General features: G+C 39.1%; 1 protein-coding gene across 1 annotated transcript in view; it reads right to left on the reverse strand.

The window, feature by feature from the left end:
- LOC131690073 (nose resistant to fluoxetine protein 6-like) overlaps positions 1-14,541 on the reverse strand; it is a 73,875-nt gene that overhangs the window by 18,302 nt on the left and 41,032 nt on the right. The window contains exons 2-3 of the mRNA XM_058975570.1: positions 12,328-12,566; positions 12,005-12,198 (exon numbers count right to left, since the gene is read on the reverse strand). Coding sequence (XP_058831553.1) covers positions 12,005-12,198; positions 12,328-12,566 — 433 coding nt within the window. The remainder of the gene's footprint in view (positions 1-12,004; positions 12,199-12,327; positions 12,567-14,541) is intronic.

The raw sequence follows: 14,541 nt of genomic DNA on the forward strand, positions 1-14,541 counted from the left end.
CCCAAAGAAGCCAACAGTGATGTACGCCGCAATGCCATTTGCCGCAATTCTTGGATCTCTGCCATGTTGGATGCACGTACAGCAACGATAGGTTATTCGGATGGTGACGCAACGGTGAAAGCGAGCAGGTTCTATTCCAAGGCAAATGAGTGCATTGTACTAATCAAAATCAGGAACAGGAACCAGTTGACACAGATCAGCACACGACGGTGTGATAAATCGTTAAAATCTCTTCCGGTCTTTACGCCAAAAAATTGATGTGCCGGAATCGCACCAGTTCAGTTGCATTTTGCCTTCGGAAATCCTTCAACAATCAGCAGCGGGATGATTCGCAACCTGAGTTTCAGTACATGCAGGTCTCAAATTATCTGGTAGAGCTCAGTTCAGTTGTCGTTGTTGGAAGCTTCTCCGAAGAATTAAGCCAGCATGCGTCGGAATCGTAATTGGACTGGGCACAAAATACAACCGTGGATACAGGTGACGCTCGCAGGAAGAAAAAGAGAACACAAATCTCAAGCGCACCCGAGGATGACGGAATCAGGATGGACAGATACTAACCTTCTGCCTATAGGAATTAGGCCTTGTACAATTAAATTGTCATGCAATATGTGTTCTGGAATGATGTGATTCCCACGCGGTCGGCACACGGAAGCAATGGTGGAACTCCTTTGTCGTCGGCACAATAGGCATGCAATTGTCCACAATAAGATGGCGTACCGGCGCGGCTTGCCCGTATTTTTGCAATGGCGATTGAGCGCAGCGTGTTCGAGTGCAACGGATAAAGTACTCACGTTCGCATGCACAGGATGCAATCCTGGTCACGGCACCACTTTGTTGCGACCAATGATTGCACAAACTCGCCTGCGTTTTGGGCCAATGATTACTAGGCAGAATAGTGTACAAATCTAGCACGCATCCGCATCCCTATTGTATCATACAGCCGATGCACAGGGGAGCGCACCACGGTGATTTTATGCACTTTCGAAAGATCACTATCGCGACTTGTGGTACATGCAAAATTGACTTGATTATTTAAGTAATACTGATAAAGATTTCATGCCTTAAATATTTTTATTGCTCTTCGGGCACAAACGGCGTGATCGACGGACTGATCTGAACTGACTGCTCTGGCGGTAAGTAGTATACCCGAACCATCGTAATTACTATCCGCATCGATATGCGTGTTTGTGTGAGATAGATAAGGGTTTGGCTACTGGCTCGAACGTACGCTACACCGCTCCAATGCGATAGTTCGGTTTTCATGCTACAACAAAGGCTTTTTTAGAGATTTATGCAGTTTTAGCTGAAAACCTGGTCAAGTCTCCCCATGTTCCCCTGACTCTTTAAGAACTGGCTTGATATTTTAACGAAGAATAACACGGTGCTACAGTGATTTTGAACTTTTCAAGAGACCTAGTATAGGTTATAGGGTGCATCAAAGGCAATATAAAAAATTGCTTGAGAAATATTATATACCCTAATCCTTGATTTATAGTAAAAAATCCACTTTTTGGGACTTTCGGCACTAAAGCCTATTTGCCATTTTTTATCATTTTTGGAAAGAAAATAGATCTTTCCAGCGGTTTGGAACGGTGTTTTGTAAAAAATAATGCGCAATTTTTGAACAACCATATGCCAATTTTTCAAGATTTTTTCATGTGATATAAAAAATCGGTCGGAAAATGACAAAGGTATTCAATTATTCCCAAATTAGAAATTTTCGCGCAATGACTCTTAAGACGAAAAATGCAATTTCGCGATAACCACTGTACTATCCATGATCGCATAGTTGTCTCGTTTCCTATGGAATTTCCTATCTTAATGGGACTGATATGCTTATGATCATGGACAGTGTAGTGCAATGCTGATCACAGTAGCAATGCTACATAAACCCCTTAAGAGTTATGGATGACAATTCCTAATTTAGACAAAATCGAATAACTCCGCTATTCCTCGACCGATTAAATGTTCTTTCGAATTGTGATTTGAATTAGGACGCGCTTTTGCAAAAACATTTGCATGTTTTTCGTGAAAAATCTCAAAAATGTAACAATTTTTATATTATTGTCCACAAATCGCACATTATTTCTTACAAAACAGTATCATATAGCATTTACACTTAAAAATAGTTACATCTTGCAAGATGCACATAAAAGGAGCGTCACAATTCACTTGAATTTACATTCAAGAACATGTAAAATGCGCTTTGTTCACAATTCTCCATTTCCATTTAACCGAGTTCTACATTAAAAGAGACACAATATTTTATTTTACATGTCAAAACATGTAAATGTCCATTATTAGACAGCAAAATACGTCGCAATGTCGTTAACTTCAAATGTAATTTTCATTTTTTCTAAGTGTGAACCGTTGAAAAGGTCTATTTTTATTCTTTCCAGAAATATCAAAAAACCGAAAATCGGCTGAAAAATGGCAGTGCTGCTAATTTAGTGCAGAAAGTCCCAAAAAAATAGATTTTTTGCTATAAATCAAGACTTTGGGGGTATATTAAACTGGTCAAACGTGGAGTTGAGTTGTATTGGAAATTATTGGAAAACTTTTCCCATTTTACTATAGCATATAGTATATGAGAGGCGACCCCGAGAAATCAGTGGCGTAGCCGGAAAATTGGTTTGGGGGGGGGGGAAGTTGGTGAAAATCGTTGTTTTTTTATAAAACGCTAAAATATATTTTAAGTTTGATACATTAGTGAAAGTCCAGAAACATAATTAGTCTAGCTGAAACCTTTTATAAATTTTATATAATGTGTCAATAAAGTCAAAGAATGCAAATAAAAAGTGCAATTTTAAAGTGCTATGTGCAAAAACTTTTCTAACGGTCATGATTACATAATTTCAAAATCAACAACTTTGAAGGTTTAAGGGAGGGGTAAAGGTTTCAGCGCAAAAAATCAGTTTTCTTGTCAATCTTTTTAGAAAGTTTGGTGAAGCAAAGCAAAGCAAATTCATGCAAAAATATCTACAAGCGACTCGGTGACGAAGCATTTTATATAACGTCTCTGGAAAAACACGATTTGCGGTGTTAACTGCCATTCAAAAACTACTTGACCGATTCATTTCATACTTTGCATACACATTCTATGTTAAAAATACCTAACACCTACGTTGAGTTTTTGAAATAATTTTTCAATTAAGGAGTTTTTTTGCTAATAAAATTTCGGAATTGCTATTTTTCAAGAAAAATTTCGCCGTTTTACGAGTAAAAAGCCTTCTAAATTGAAAAATTATCCCGAAAACTCAATGTAAGGGTTATGTGTTTTTAACATAGAATGTGTATGCAAAGTGTGAAATGAATCGGTCAAGTACTGTAAACCGGGGGACTTTGATCATCGGGGTGACTTTGATCATCGGGGTGACTTTGATCACTCGAAACTTTTTTCGTAGATCGCTTATCAAACCGGAATAGTCTACCAAATCAATTTAATTTGAAATGATTTTTACTCTAAACTTATAAAATACTGATTTCTTATAATTTTTGAGTATATTGTTCGGTTTTTGGGTACAAAAACTACAAAAAACCGAAATTTTATTTTACCTTATTTTTACGAAGCTTCGTAAAGTGTCTATTTTTTTTTATAAAACAAATACATCTCAGATTTGGACAAGAGTAATAAATTACAAGCGAGTTTTTATTTTCCTTTAGTGTGGGATGTGCCAAATTTACTTGTTTTCTTTAAATACATTTTTTTGTGAAACTAGTTGGCAATTATTTCCAATTATTTAAAGCTAAAATTCGCAACATTTTTTTTATTGTTCAATATTCCAACGTGTGAAAGTGGATGAAACTTTTTGTATATTGAGAAAATACTGAAATAAAACAATTTTGGAAGTTTTAAAGGTTTTCAGAATCTTTTATACTAGTTGGACACAAATTATACGAATTTTGTTTACTCGAATTTTACAGTACATTGAAATACTGTGTGTACAAATTAACATCTATTTAACAATGAGTATATTTTCAGTATTAGTTTTAACAAACATTTGAATGAAAATAATTGACATCAATTACTTAATGTGGGTGAACATGCAGGTTATCAAAGTCACCTCGGAATTCGAAAACGGACTTCAACTTGAAATCATTTTTGGAAAAAAAGCTGTAAGCGAACAGTTTAAGGTAAAACCATCCAATCTTGTTCTCCATGCATCAGTAGATGTTTTAAAAATATTAAACTTGAAAAAAATGTGTTGCGTCTAAAAATATGCAATGATTACTTCGAAAAGTGATTAATGTCACCCCGGTTAACGGTGGTTTTTAATGGCAGTTAAAACCGCAAATCGTGTTTTTACAGACACATTCCACAAAAAGCTTCGCCACGAGATACAAATCAATATTCAAGAAATTTTCTTAAAGCCAGTTCTTTGCAATAAAACTAGACTTTAGAGAATAACTTGTTTTAAAAGTTGTGTTTCACATATAGTCGGTGTTAAGTCAGACCGGACCAAGTCGCAAAACCTTAAAAAATGAGATAATCATAGAACTAGATAAAAAATTTCTTCAGCTACATTCGACTTTTAGTTGTTCTGAAATATGTTACAATAAGCAAGAAATATAGCAAAAATTAATTTCGTATTATAATGTGAAGGATGCTGTAATTCAAACTTTAAACTCGTTTTCCTTGAAATCAATTGCAGTTTGCCAACGAACGGAATCAGCTTGAATTCATCACCGACTCCCATCTGATTGCCATGGAATTTGGATGTTATGGCGGCGACCTTTCCCGGTCAGGTAAAGCTAAGGAGGGTATATGTCCTCCCGAAGCTACTTGAGATACTGCGCACCCTGAGTTTGATCCACCATTGCAGCCTGCCAACATACGTAATCAGGACAACTCCGTCACCGACACCCACCCGTCTACCACAGAACTTGAAGGACACGACATCAACCTTTTCCGGTCAGATAACAACGCTCTAAACAAGTCAGACCAACTCGAAGGACATGGAATTCCTGTATCCGTTTCCTCAGGTAAATATAATGAATGTATATGTCCTTCCGAAGTAGGACATACAGATGCTGCCCCCGTTGAAAGCCCACCCCATTTACAGGCATTTGCTTCCACAATCACTCGATCTACCACCGTTCAACCGTCAGGAGAAAACTTTTTTTTTAATAGGGCAGGGAAGAAACGTGGTGGTGGTGTGCTCATTGCAGTTTCCAACCGACTCTCATCCAAACACAAAAATGACACTCACAATCTCGAACAACTCTGGGTAAATATCCGTGGCCCCTATACTAATCTCTGTGTGGGTGTTGTATATATTCCCCCCGATTCCGCAAGTGATGTAGAAATTATTCAGAAGCACATAGACTCCGCACTTGATATTGCAACTTCCATTGAACCCAACACGGCACATCTACTATTTGGTGATTACAACCAGCCTGGACTTCTTTGGAAGAGCACTCCTTCCGGGTATGCTTTCCCAGACCCTTCTGAATCACCTTTTTCGAGGGCGAGTACTATCTTACTGGACGGAATGTCTGTACTGAACATGCGACAAATGTCTACAGTGAATAATAGACGAAATCGAATCCTGGACCTCCTATTTATAAATGAAGAAGCTTCAATGAACTGTACCGTATCAGAGGCACTTGAGCCTTTAGTTGCTGTAGACGCACATCATCCTCCACTTCTGGTAACGCAGATTTGTCCGCAGCTGGTTCTCTATGACGAGATGAAGGATGTCAGGGAGTTCAACTTTTCGAAGACTGACTTCCCTAGGCTTCATAACTCACTACAAACAATCGACTGGGTGACTTTCTTGAATTTCGCGATCGATGTAGATGCTGCCGTAGAAAAACTGTCACTTGTGTTAAAACCAGTGCTGTGCAATCTCACGATGGTCTTTGAATTGTGAGGGTAAATATGAAGTGACCGTACCACCACAAAAATGACCGTTATTTCATTTCCATTTTCCTCGGATAGTGTTTCAGTTAACTATCTCTCACAGAAGCCGTGAGAGAGAGAACGTTTTGAAATGACAGACTGATTGAGTACCATTTATTTTGAATTGGTATAGTAAACTAAATATTATCAGTGTATTGTATTCAGGCAGCGTGCGGTGCTTTGTTGATTTTTTCTCCACCTTTCTGTTTCTTTTATGCATAGCTATTTATGTGAAACCGCCTGTTTGTTAATTCAAGCTCGTTGTTTGTAATAAGATGACCGTCATAACCGTATTTATAGTGTTAATGAAATGACGGTCAGTTTGCCTTCCTCTCATTAATAATTCCAATGAGTGAGAGATTCAGAAGAGAACCGTCTGACTGTTGTCAATTCATTGGAATGAGAACCGTAACTCAATAAGCATCGCTTACTGTTTTAACTGCTAACCGTTTCATTCTCTTTTGTCTAGCAAGTTTGCCAACAGTACCGTGATGGAGCTCAGCACTGGTTAAAACAGCTTTTCAGTATACATGTGCCTGCACCTCGTCCCCGAACAAAACCACCATGGTCCAACAACCGGCTACGTAAATTGAAAAGATTGCGAGCTGCTGCGCTTCGACATTACACTATTCGAAGAAACCCAATCACAAAAAGGGAGTTCACTATAGCCAGTAACAGCTACAAAACATATAACCGCTTTCTCTACTCAAGACACGTAGCACAAACCCAATCGAACCTAAAACGAAACCCAAAACAGTTTTGGTCCTTTGTAAATGGGAAACGTAAAGAAAATGGGCTTCCTTCCAGTATGTTCCTCGCAGGTGAAACGTCCAATACTCCCAGCGGTATCTGTAATTTGTTCGCAAAACATTTCTCGAGTGTGTTTAAAAATGAATCGGCTAGCTCAACTCAGGTGGACTGTGGCCTTCAAGATGTCCCTCGCGATGTAATCAATTTTGGAAACATTCAATTTACTGACGAAGACATTATGGCTGCCATAAGCAAGTTAAAGTTCTCTACATCGGTGGGGCCAGATGGGATTCCTTCCATTATACTGAAAAAATGCGCAAGCGCATTGTGTACACCTTTACGACTAATCTTCAACCAATCACTGTCGCAATCAGTGTTTCCCGTGTGTTGGAAAAAATCAGTAATGTTTCCCGTTTTTAAAAAAGGTGATAAGCAAATGTTGCGAACTATCGTGGTATTACCTCGCTCTGTGCTGGATCAAAGTTGTTTGAGATCCTAGTAGGAAATATGCTCTTTCGTGAGACCAAAGCATACATATCGAAGGACCAACATGGTTTTTTTGCAGGCAGGTCAACAACCACCAATCTAGCCCAATTTACATCGTACTGTATTAAAAACATCGAAGATGGATCACAAGTAGACACTATATACACTGATCTTAAAGCTGCCTTCGATCGTGTAGACCACTCTCTTCTTCTGGCAAAGATCGAGCGACTGGGTGCTCCATCAAATCTTACAGGATGGCTTAAATCATATCTCGTAGATCGTTCTCTGTCTGTGAAATTAGGAAGTAACGTGTCATATAGCTTCATCAACTTGTCGGGTGTACCTCAAGGGAGCAATCTCGGACCGTTGCTATTTTCTTTATTCTTCAACGACGTCTGCTATGTTATACCCCCAGGGTGCAAACTCATATATGCTGATGATCTCAAACTCTTTCTCATTGTGCGGTCAATAGAGGACTGCATCGAACTTCAGCGACATCTAGATGCTTTCTGTAACTTGTGTAATCGCAACTTGTTGGCTCTCAGTGTGTCCAAATGCTCTATAATATTTTTCACGCGCAGAAAAAATCCAATTCTCTGGAGCTACAACATCGCCAGCCAATTGCTAGAGAGAGTGTCAGTTATCAGAGACCTTGGTGTACTCCTGGACTCGCAACTGACATTCAGAAACCATTACTCTCACGTTATAGCACAGGGAAATAGAAACCTTGGCTTCATAATAAGAATCGCCAACGAGTTTACTGATCCATATTGTCTGCGGGCATTGTATTCTTCACTTGTTCGGTCTGTCCTGGAAGCTTCCGCAGCCATTTGGTGTCCTTATACGAGCATTTGGACTAACAGAATTGAAGCAGTACAAGCAAGATTCCTCCGCTTTGCTGTTAGAACTTTGCCGTGGCGTAACCCAACAGAGCTACCACCATACATTGATCGCTGTCGTCTGCTCGATATGGAAACTCTGGCAAAAAGGCGAAATACATCCAGAGCGATATTTGTTGGGAAAATATTGACTGGCCAAATGGATGCCCCAGATATTCTCTCATAAATCAACATCAACATACCCCCCAGAAACCTTAGATCACGTAACTTTTTAAGACTCGACTTTCAGCGCACCGAGTACGGTTAGAACGAACTCATAAGGGCGATGTGTTGTGTTTTCAATCGTGTGTATGACTATTTCGATTTTTATGTTTCTAGTGATGTTTTCAAGAATAGACTTAGGAGATTGACTTGGCTTATAAGATTATGTGAAAATATTTCTGTACTGTTATTGAAATGCTGTATACCTTGTATGTAATTTTGTTAATTTGTAATGTCAGTTCATTGTTATTGCGTTGCGTTGCGTTGCGTTGTGACGATGATTTTGGCGGATTGCACACTGACTTCATCATGTTTGACTGCTGATTATCTAATAAGAGTTGCTTAGGAAATGGTAAGTAGGAATTCATACCAATTCGACCCATATTAAAACCTCAACAGCATGATAGCCATCATTGCCGGCCGCCCCCATCTCCATCGTTCACGGGGAAGGATAAAGGATAAGGTAGCCAGGAAGTGTTGATGCTCCACCTACTTAACGTGTAATGTCAGTTCATTGTTATTGTAGGAAAAACATGCGAAAAGATTATGGGTTTTTACGCGCATTCGAGGTCTGCTTCTGAAGTGAACCTTGAAATGGGCTTTTCCATACAACAACATTAAATTTCATGTAGACCAACATGGGTCAGATTAAAAATGGAAATAAATAAATAAATAAATACAATTTCACTTAGTCCGGTCTGGCTTAATACCGACCGTATAGTCTAAAATTATTTTATTAGAAGATGTGCGCTTTACGTTGTAATATACTTTAAAGATACTGAACATCCAAAGTTGACAGTTCCGAAATAATACGATCGTGATTGAAAACAATTTTTTTCAAGCAGTAATTTTACTTTTCTTCACAATTAAAGCTCGCAAATCCAAAACGAGTCCTCATACACAACATTTTATGACCCCATTCAATTGAGCACTCAAATATACACCATTAAAAGCCACTTACTTGAAATATTTTAAAATTTTAATTATTTCCAATATTGCTTAAAGGCTATTTATATAATCGATTATACAACAAAAATCAAATGCTCATAAAAACCGATCCTGGTCAAACGGAAAAAGCATTTTTTTTATTGTTTTCCTTCTGTTTTCGAAAATATTATTATTGTTGTCAATCACATTTAGTTATTGTGTCAACTATACGTATTCTTAAAAAAAATACCTTTTAGCAAAAATTTAAAATTATCCAATTTTTCGGTGAGGAAGTTTGTGTTTATAGACATTCAACCTAATCAAACATCGCTTCCCATTCGAAGCATTGTCCCTAATCCATATTTTGGAACATCCCTTCTGATACCGTTTGGGTACTTTGCCCTAGGAAGCTCAAAGATGTGAGTAATAAGAGAGTGAGAGCAGCGCAGGTCATACTGCTGTTCACTGCAAATGAGCGCAGATAGTTGAGTGCTGATTTGCCATTAAAGCATAATTAACTGGCTATAATTAGTTATGTGTATAGATTTAACGTTTAGAATAAATAATTAAATAAATATATTTCGGAAATTGTTATGTGTATAGATAGGTCAATGTTTATTGTTGTATATTATATAAAAATGGTAAAAATACTACACTAAGTTATCAGCGAGTATCGACCAATTCAAACATTACAGAACAAAATTTGTTAAACATTACACCTAGGTTAATACACCAAACACATACATTCATTATCTGATCTGCCGGAAAATGGGGAAAATCGGAGAACGTCGGAAAAGGAGAAGAAAAGAGAGGAAATTGGTTTAAGATAGGTTACTACTGAGTCAAGAGGTTAATTGGGCTCATTTAATGGATAGACAGCCTAGTGATTAGATCGAAAAAGTTCATAAAAAGCAGTTTTTAAAAGCAAGTGATAAATCTTTTTAAGTATCCGTTGATACAGAGTTGCGTATCTATAGAATAACTACGTTTAACCGATAGCGTGAAATATAATGGAAGGAATCAGGTATGTCAAAAAGCCAAATCCAAGAACTCAGTAGCACAACCTTACACTATCTGCCAATTTCCTTCGAAGCAGGGCCAAGTCGGTTTCTTTCGTGAAACCCTCGACGAACCCGCACCTTACGGGCAAGAAAATATACCCGGTCAAACGAGGAGACGATACGGTACAAGAATCGCCCGCAACAGTCACGTGGGCCCAGAGAAACGTTCACCTCGTGTGATAAGAGCACGTGGAACATCATCCCACAAGCCCTCAGCCTAACGAATCCTCCATCTGACTGAGAAGCAACACTTCAAAAACAACTCATGATAATTTGACACCTATAGGACCTCGGCTAAGAGTTCAGTAATATGAAGAATCAACCAAAGATCCTGAAGATTTTTAATTTTAATCCTAAGCTCGTCTCTCGAACATGAAATAGCACCAAACGTGTTCAGTGAGTGGAATTCGCATACGTATTTATTACTATTTAACGTCGAGTTCGCAGTGTTGTGAGAAACTTGTAAGTCGTCGATACCTTAACCAAAAAGAAGAATAAATCGTAGGCTAACTCAACTCTAGATGTTTAGTGATGATTATTTCAAACAACTGTTTTTTTTTTATCGAAAATCACTACTGCGAGAGTTTTGTATTATTTATTGCATATACTTAATTAAGCTGTGGCAATTCGCAATTCGAATTCGAGTTACGAGTTGGTACGGCAAAAACTTGTTTCGAAGGGTGTCAATTAAGATTCTCTGATGCGTTCTTGATGTCACATCATTAGCGCTACTTGCCACCAACCGCTCGCGTATGGCAGATACCGCTATTCAAACAGGGTTGCTATGGTTACTAATAAATTCCCGTATCTTCTATGTTCTCTGTGTCGTTATTTTCGCCGAATTGACGCCAGCTCCAAAGGAATTCTGATTAAGCTGAAGAGACACTGTGCGGCGCTAGCTTAATCCTGTTACTAATTTTGCGACAGGTTCTGACGAGACGAAGTCGAAACGGTATTTCCATAATTAATTTAGTTATAGATTCTGTGCCATTCACGCGCAAGTGTGATTTTAAACAGTTTTCTCCCTAGTGGAGAAAAAATAGTTTTTACCTAAAGTTTTCTCCACTATGTAAGGAGAAATATAGCAGTGATTTGTTTCCTCGCAAACTGCCTCTTGTGGGTCATTTATTTCTTTCTCGTCGATGTCGTGATCGTTAATGTTGCTTTTGTGCTCGCGATCAGAAATTATTCCTGTTTTTGCACTCGCGGATCATGAGAAAAACCACCGTTATTGGTATTAAGGAGCATAAAGAACGTTCCCTCACCGACGGAGAGTCAAGTCCAATACGCATTACTCGCTACAAGCAACAATCCATGGTTTGGCAAACTTTTACAACCGAGCTTTGACAGTCCGTCAGTGACGGAGCATTCTGTTTAATCCTTTGGTTTCCTCACTGATGGTGTTGTCTGTTGATTTTGAGATACTAGACGCAGCGTTTGCAGTTGTGAATAATGCCTGAACAGCGAACACAAATTCGGAAACAGTTGTGATTTAGGTAATGGGTGGATTTGGTTTTGATTTCCGTAGATGAGTTTACCTTAGCGATTTTCGTGCATGGTTATCCGTAGTGTTGGTTAAACTAGGTTGGTTTTGTTCCATTATTGTTACTAATAATGATCAACAGAAGCTAGGTTACTTGGTTGGGACCTTTACACCTATCGCAGCATTAGAAGTTTAAAAAAATTAAGCTAACCGCAGCCTCTCAAACTCATCTTATGTCGTAGCTAAGTATCATAAACACTGAATGTTTCAAGAGCATTGGCAGCGCGAAACTTACCAGATCACAATCATACTTGGTTTTGCCCAAAAATTCTCCGTCAGTTGCATGTCTTTCACCTGTAGCAGATCCGGCTTGAATTCGTATACATCCTGTGAATTGATAACACGCTCGTCGAAGTACCGAGCGGTCAAATTGAACAACTCCTCATTGGAGCATGACTGCGGAACACACAGGCCGATGTGCAGGATATTCTAGCGGGCGAGAATCAATAAACAAAAGCAAAGAGAAAAACGAGCCCCTGAATACCCTTGAACAGCATAAAAATTAGCAATACATATTCAAAAAATCTTTTTTCAACACGCAACAATCAGTGGACTTACCTCGCTCAGAAACTTCATCTCCAGCTGCCAGGCCGACTGGTGTCTGGCGTGGACCATTCTGTAGTTGATGTCAAACGGAGCCAAGGCCGTCACCAAATTAGGCTTCATGTTGCGCCGGTACCGATCGGACAGGGTGATCGACAGCGGAGTCCGGACCGAATCGCAACCCTTCTCCGAACCGATCCAGTGGTTATGACCCAACACGAAACCCGGCTCCTGCGTTCCGGAGGCGTCTAGCACTGTTGGCGAAGGAAATCAGAATGGGGACAAAATGAAAACATGTTTGTGTCACATGAATGATATAAATAAATAAATCTTAATCGTAGCATTTGCGAAGGGAGTTGCACCATTTCCTCGAAAGCATCGCCTGAAAAAAAATAATGCCAAGAGATCACATGGCATTGAACGAACCACTCTCAGGCTGTCAAGTTGCGAAAAACCCAAAAAAACAGGCACGATTCATCCAATCGACTTGTGGTTGGTGCAAACTATGAACCGACGAATCAGCATCCACATCAACCGCATGATTGAATTTGTGGTCGCCCGCACCGTCAAAGTTTCGTCATTCACACAATTAAACAGTTTTGCCGCGAATGGAGTCGATTAAACCGAGATTTGCATGGACAGGGTGGAAAGATAAAATCATCTTGCAAAATTTTCGCCATTTTTGAAGGATTGTTAACGCTATCAAAAATTGATACAGGTTCAAACACCCGCGGGCTATGGTTCGAAGGTGAATTACAAATGTACAGGTTTAAATTCGAACAAGTTACCACATCAACGACGAATGGCTGCCCTTCGATTTGTGAAGTTCAGCCGACCTGAAAACAAGTTTGGACAAAGTTCAACTTAGTGTCGTAAGCGGTTTATGTGATTAGTAAATGCGAATAAATTTGAACTTTGAATCAATTCGATGTTCCACAAATCATCCTACCTTCAATGGATGTCGGATGAATTTTCGTTTTATTGGAGATGACAGATCTCTGAAACACGTGGGCCACCATCCCCCTTAAAAATATTTTTGATATGACTACCATGACCCGGAAACGGCATGGTCAATGTTTAATGAATCTGTACAACGGGTGGTGCAAACAAGCGCCATAGAATAGACTATTATTCAATTCTGTATTCAACACAATCATTTTCCCCTTCCCCAATACACCGTCCAAACAACGCGGAAAGCGAAAGCCCATTAGCGTCGTTTAGTGCGGTTCTACTCGTACACCGACCGTCTCGTGTCGAAAATCCGTCTCAAATTCTTCCAACATTCCGTTATCATGTCATCGGCGCGGTATTCATATACGGTTAGTTCCCACTGTAAAATTTGAATTTCAAATGCCGTTAGGAACCTTCACACCACCGATCGCGGCGTTGACCCTTCGTAGGGCTACTCAGGTAGTCTGTTGGGATCATCTAGTCTGGTCACTTTCTATTTTTTCCCCGTTTCGGGTTCGGATTTCATCACTGTGCTGATCACGGCCGATGGTTGGTGGGGTTCTAGACCGTTTGCACTGCGTGGATATTATTGTTGTAACGTTTAACTCGTTTAACCTGTTAAGCCGAAAAGAGTGTTTTGGTTGCACCAATTCTCGTTTTCAAAACAACACGCATTTTAATTCATTGAATTGAAATTCCCCAGCCAGATAGTTGTGAACTGATGTTTGTTGTTTTTTCTTTCACTCCCAGGCGGAGGCTCGGTTGGCCGCGATGTGTCATGATGTTTTTTGGTAAATTCAAGGCCTCCGCGGTGCGTTTTATCAGTTGCGATTGGGGAAAGGGTAGATGGAAAGAGAGCAGAAACGTGTTTCAAAGGTTTCAAAGTATCTTGCATTGGTGGAGATGTCAGAGTCTAACGATATCGTCCGGGCTTCGAATTTGTCTTATGTAATAGCGAAATTATAGATGCTTTCTGTGAAAACGTTGGTCTTTGATCCGACAATTTAACCCTTAAAGGCGCAAAGCAATTTTTTTGAAATTTTCTGAAAATTGTCTCACAATATTTATACGGTACTATGATAATTTTGAGATGGTTTTCGCAATGTGGTTTTAAAACAACATTGCGCATTTAAGGGTTAATTATGTAGTTGCTTTTCAATATTGATAAACGTGGAACCGGACGTTGAGCTGGTTCGATTTGCGTTGAATGTTTACATTTGTTTCCCCGTAAGTGTGATTTTCAAGATATTGCAATATTTCATGTGAGTATTTCAATTT

This window comes from Topomyia yanbarensis, chromosome 3 (assembly GCF_030247195.1).
Source record: "Topomyia yanbarensis strain Yona2022 chromosome 3, ASM3024719v1, whole genome shotgun sequence".
NCBI classification, from domain to species: Eukaryota; Metazoa; Arthropoda; class Insecta; order Diptera; family Culicidae; genus Topomyia; species Topomyia yanbarensis.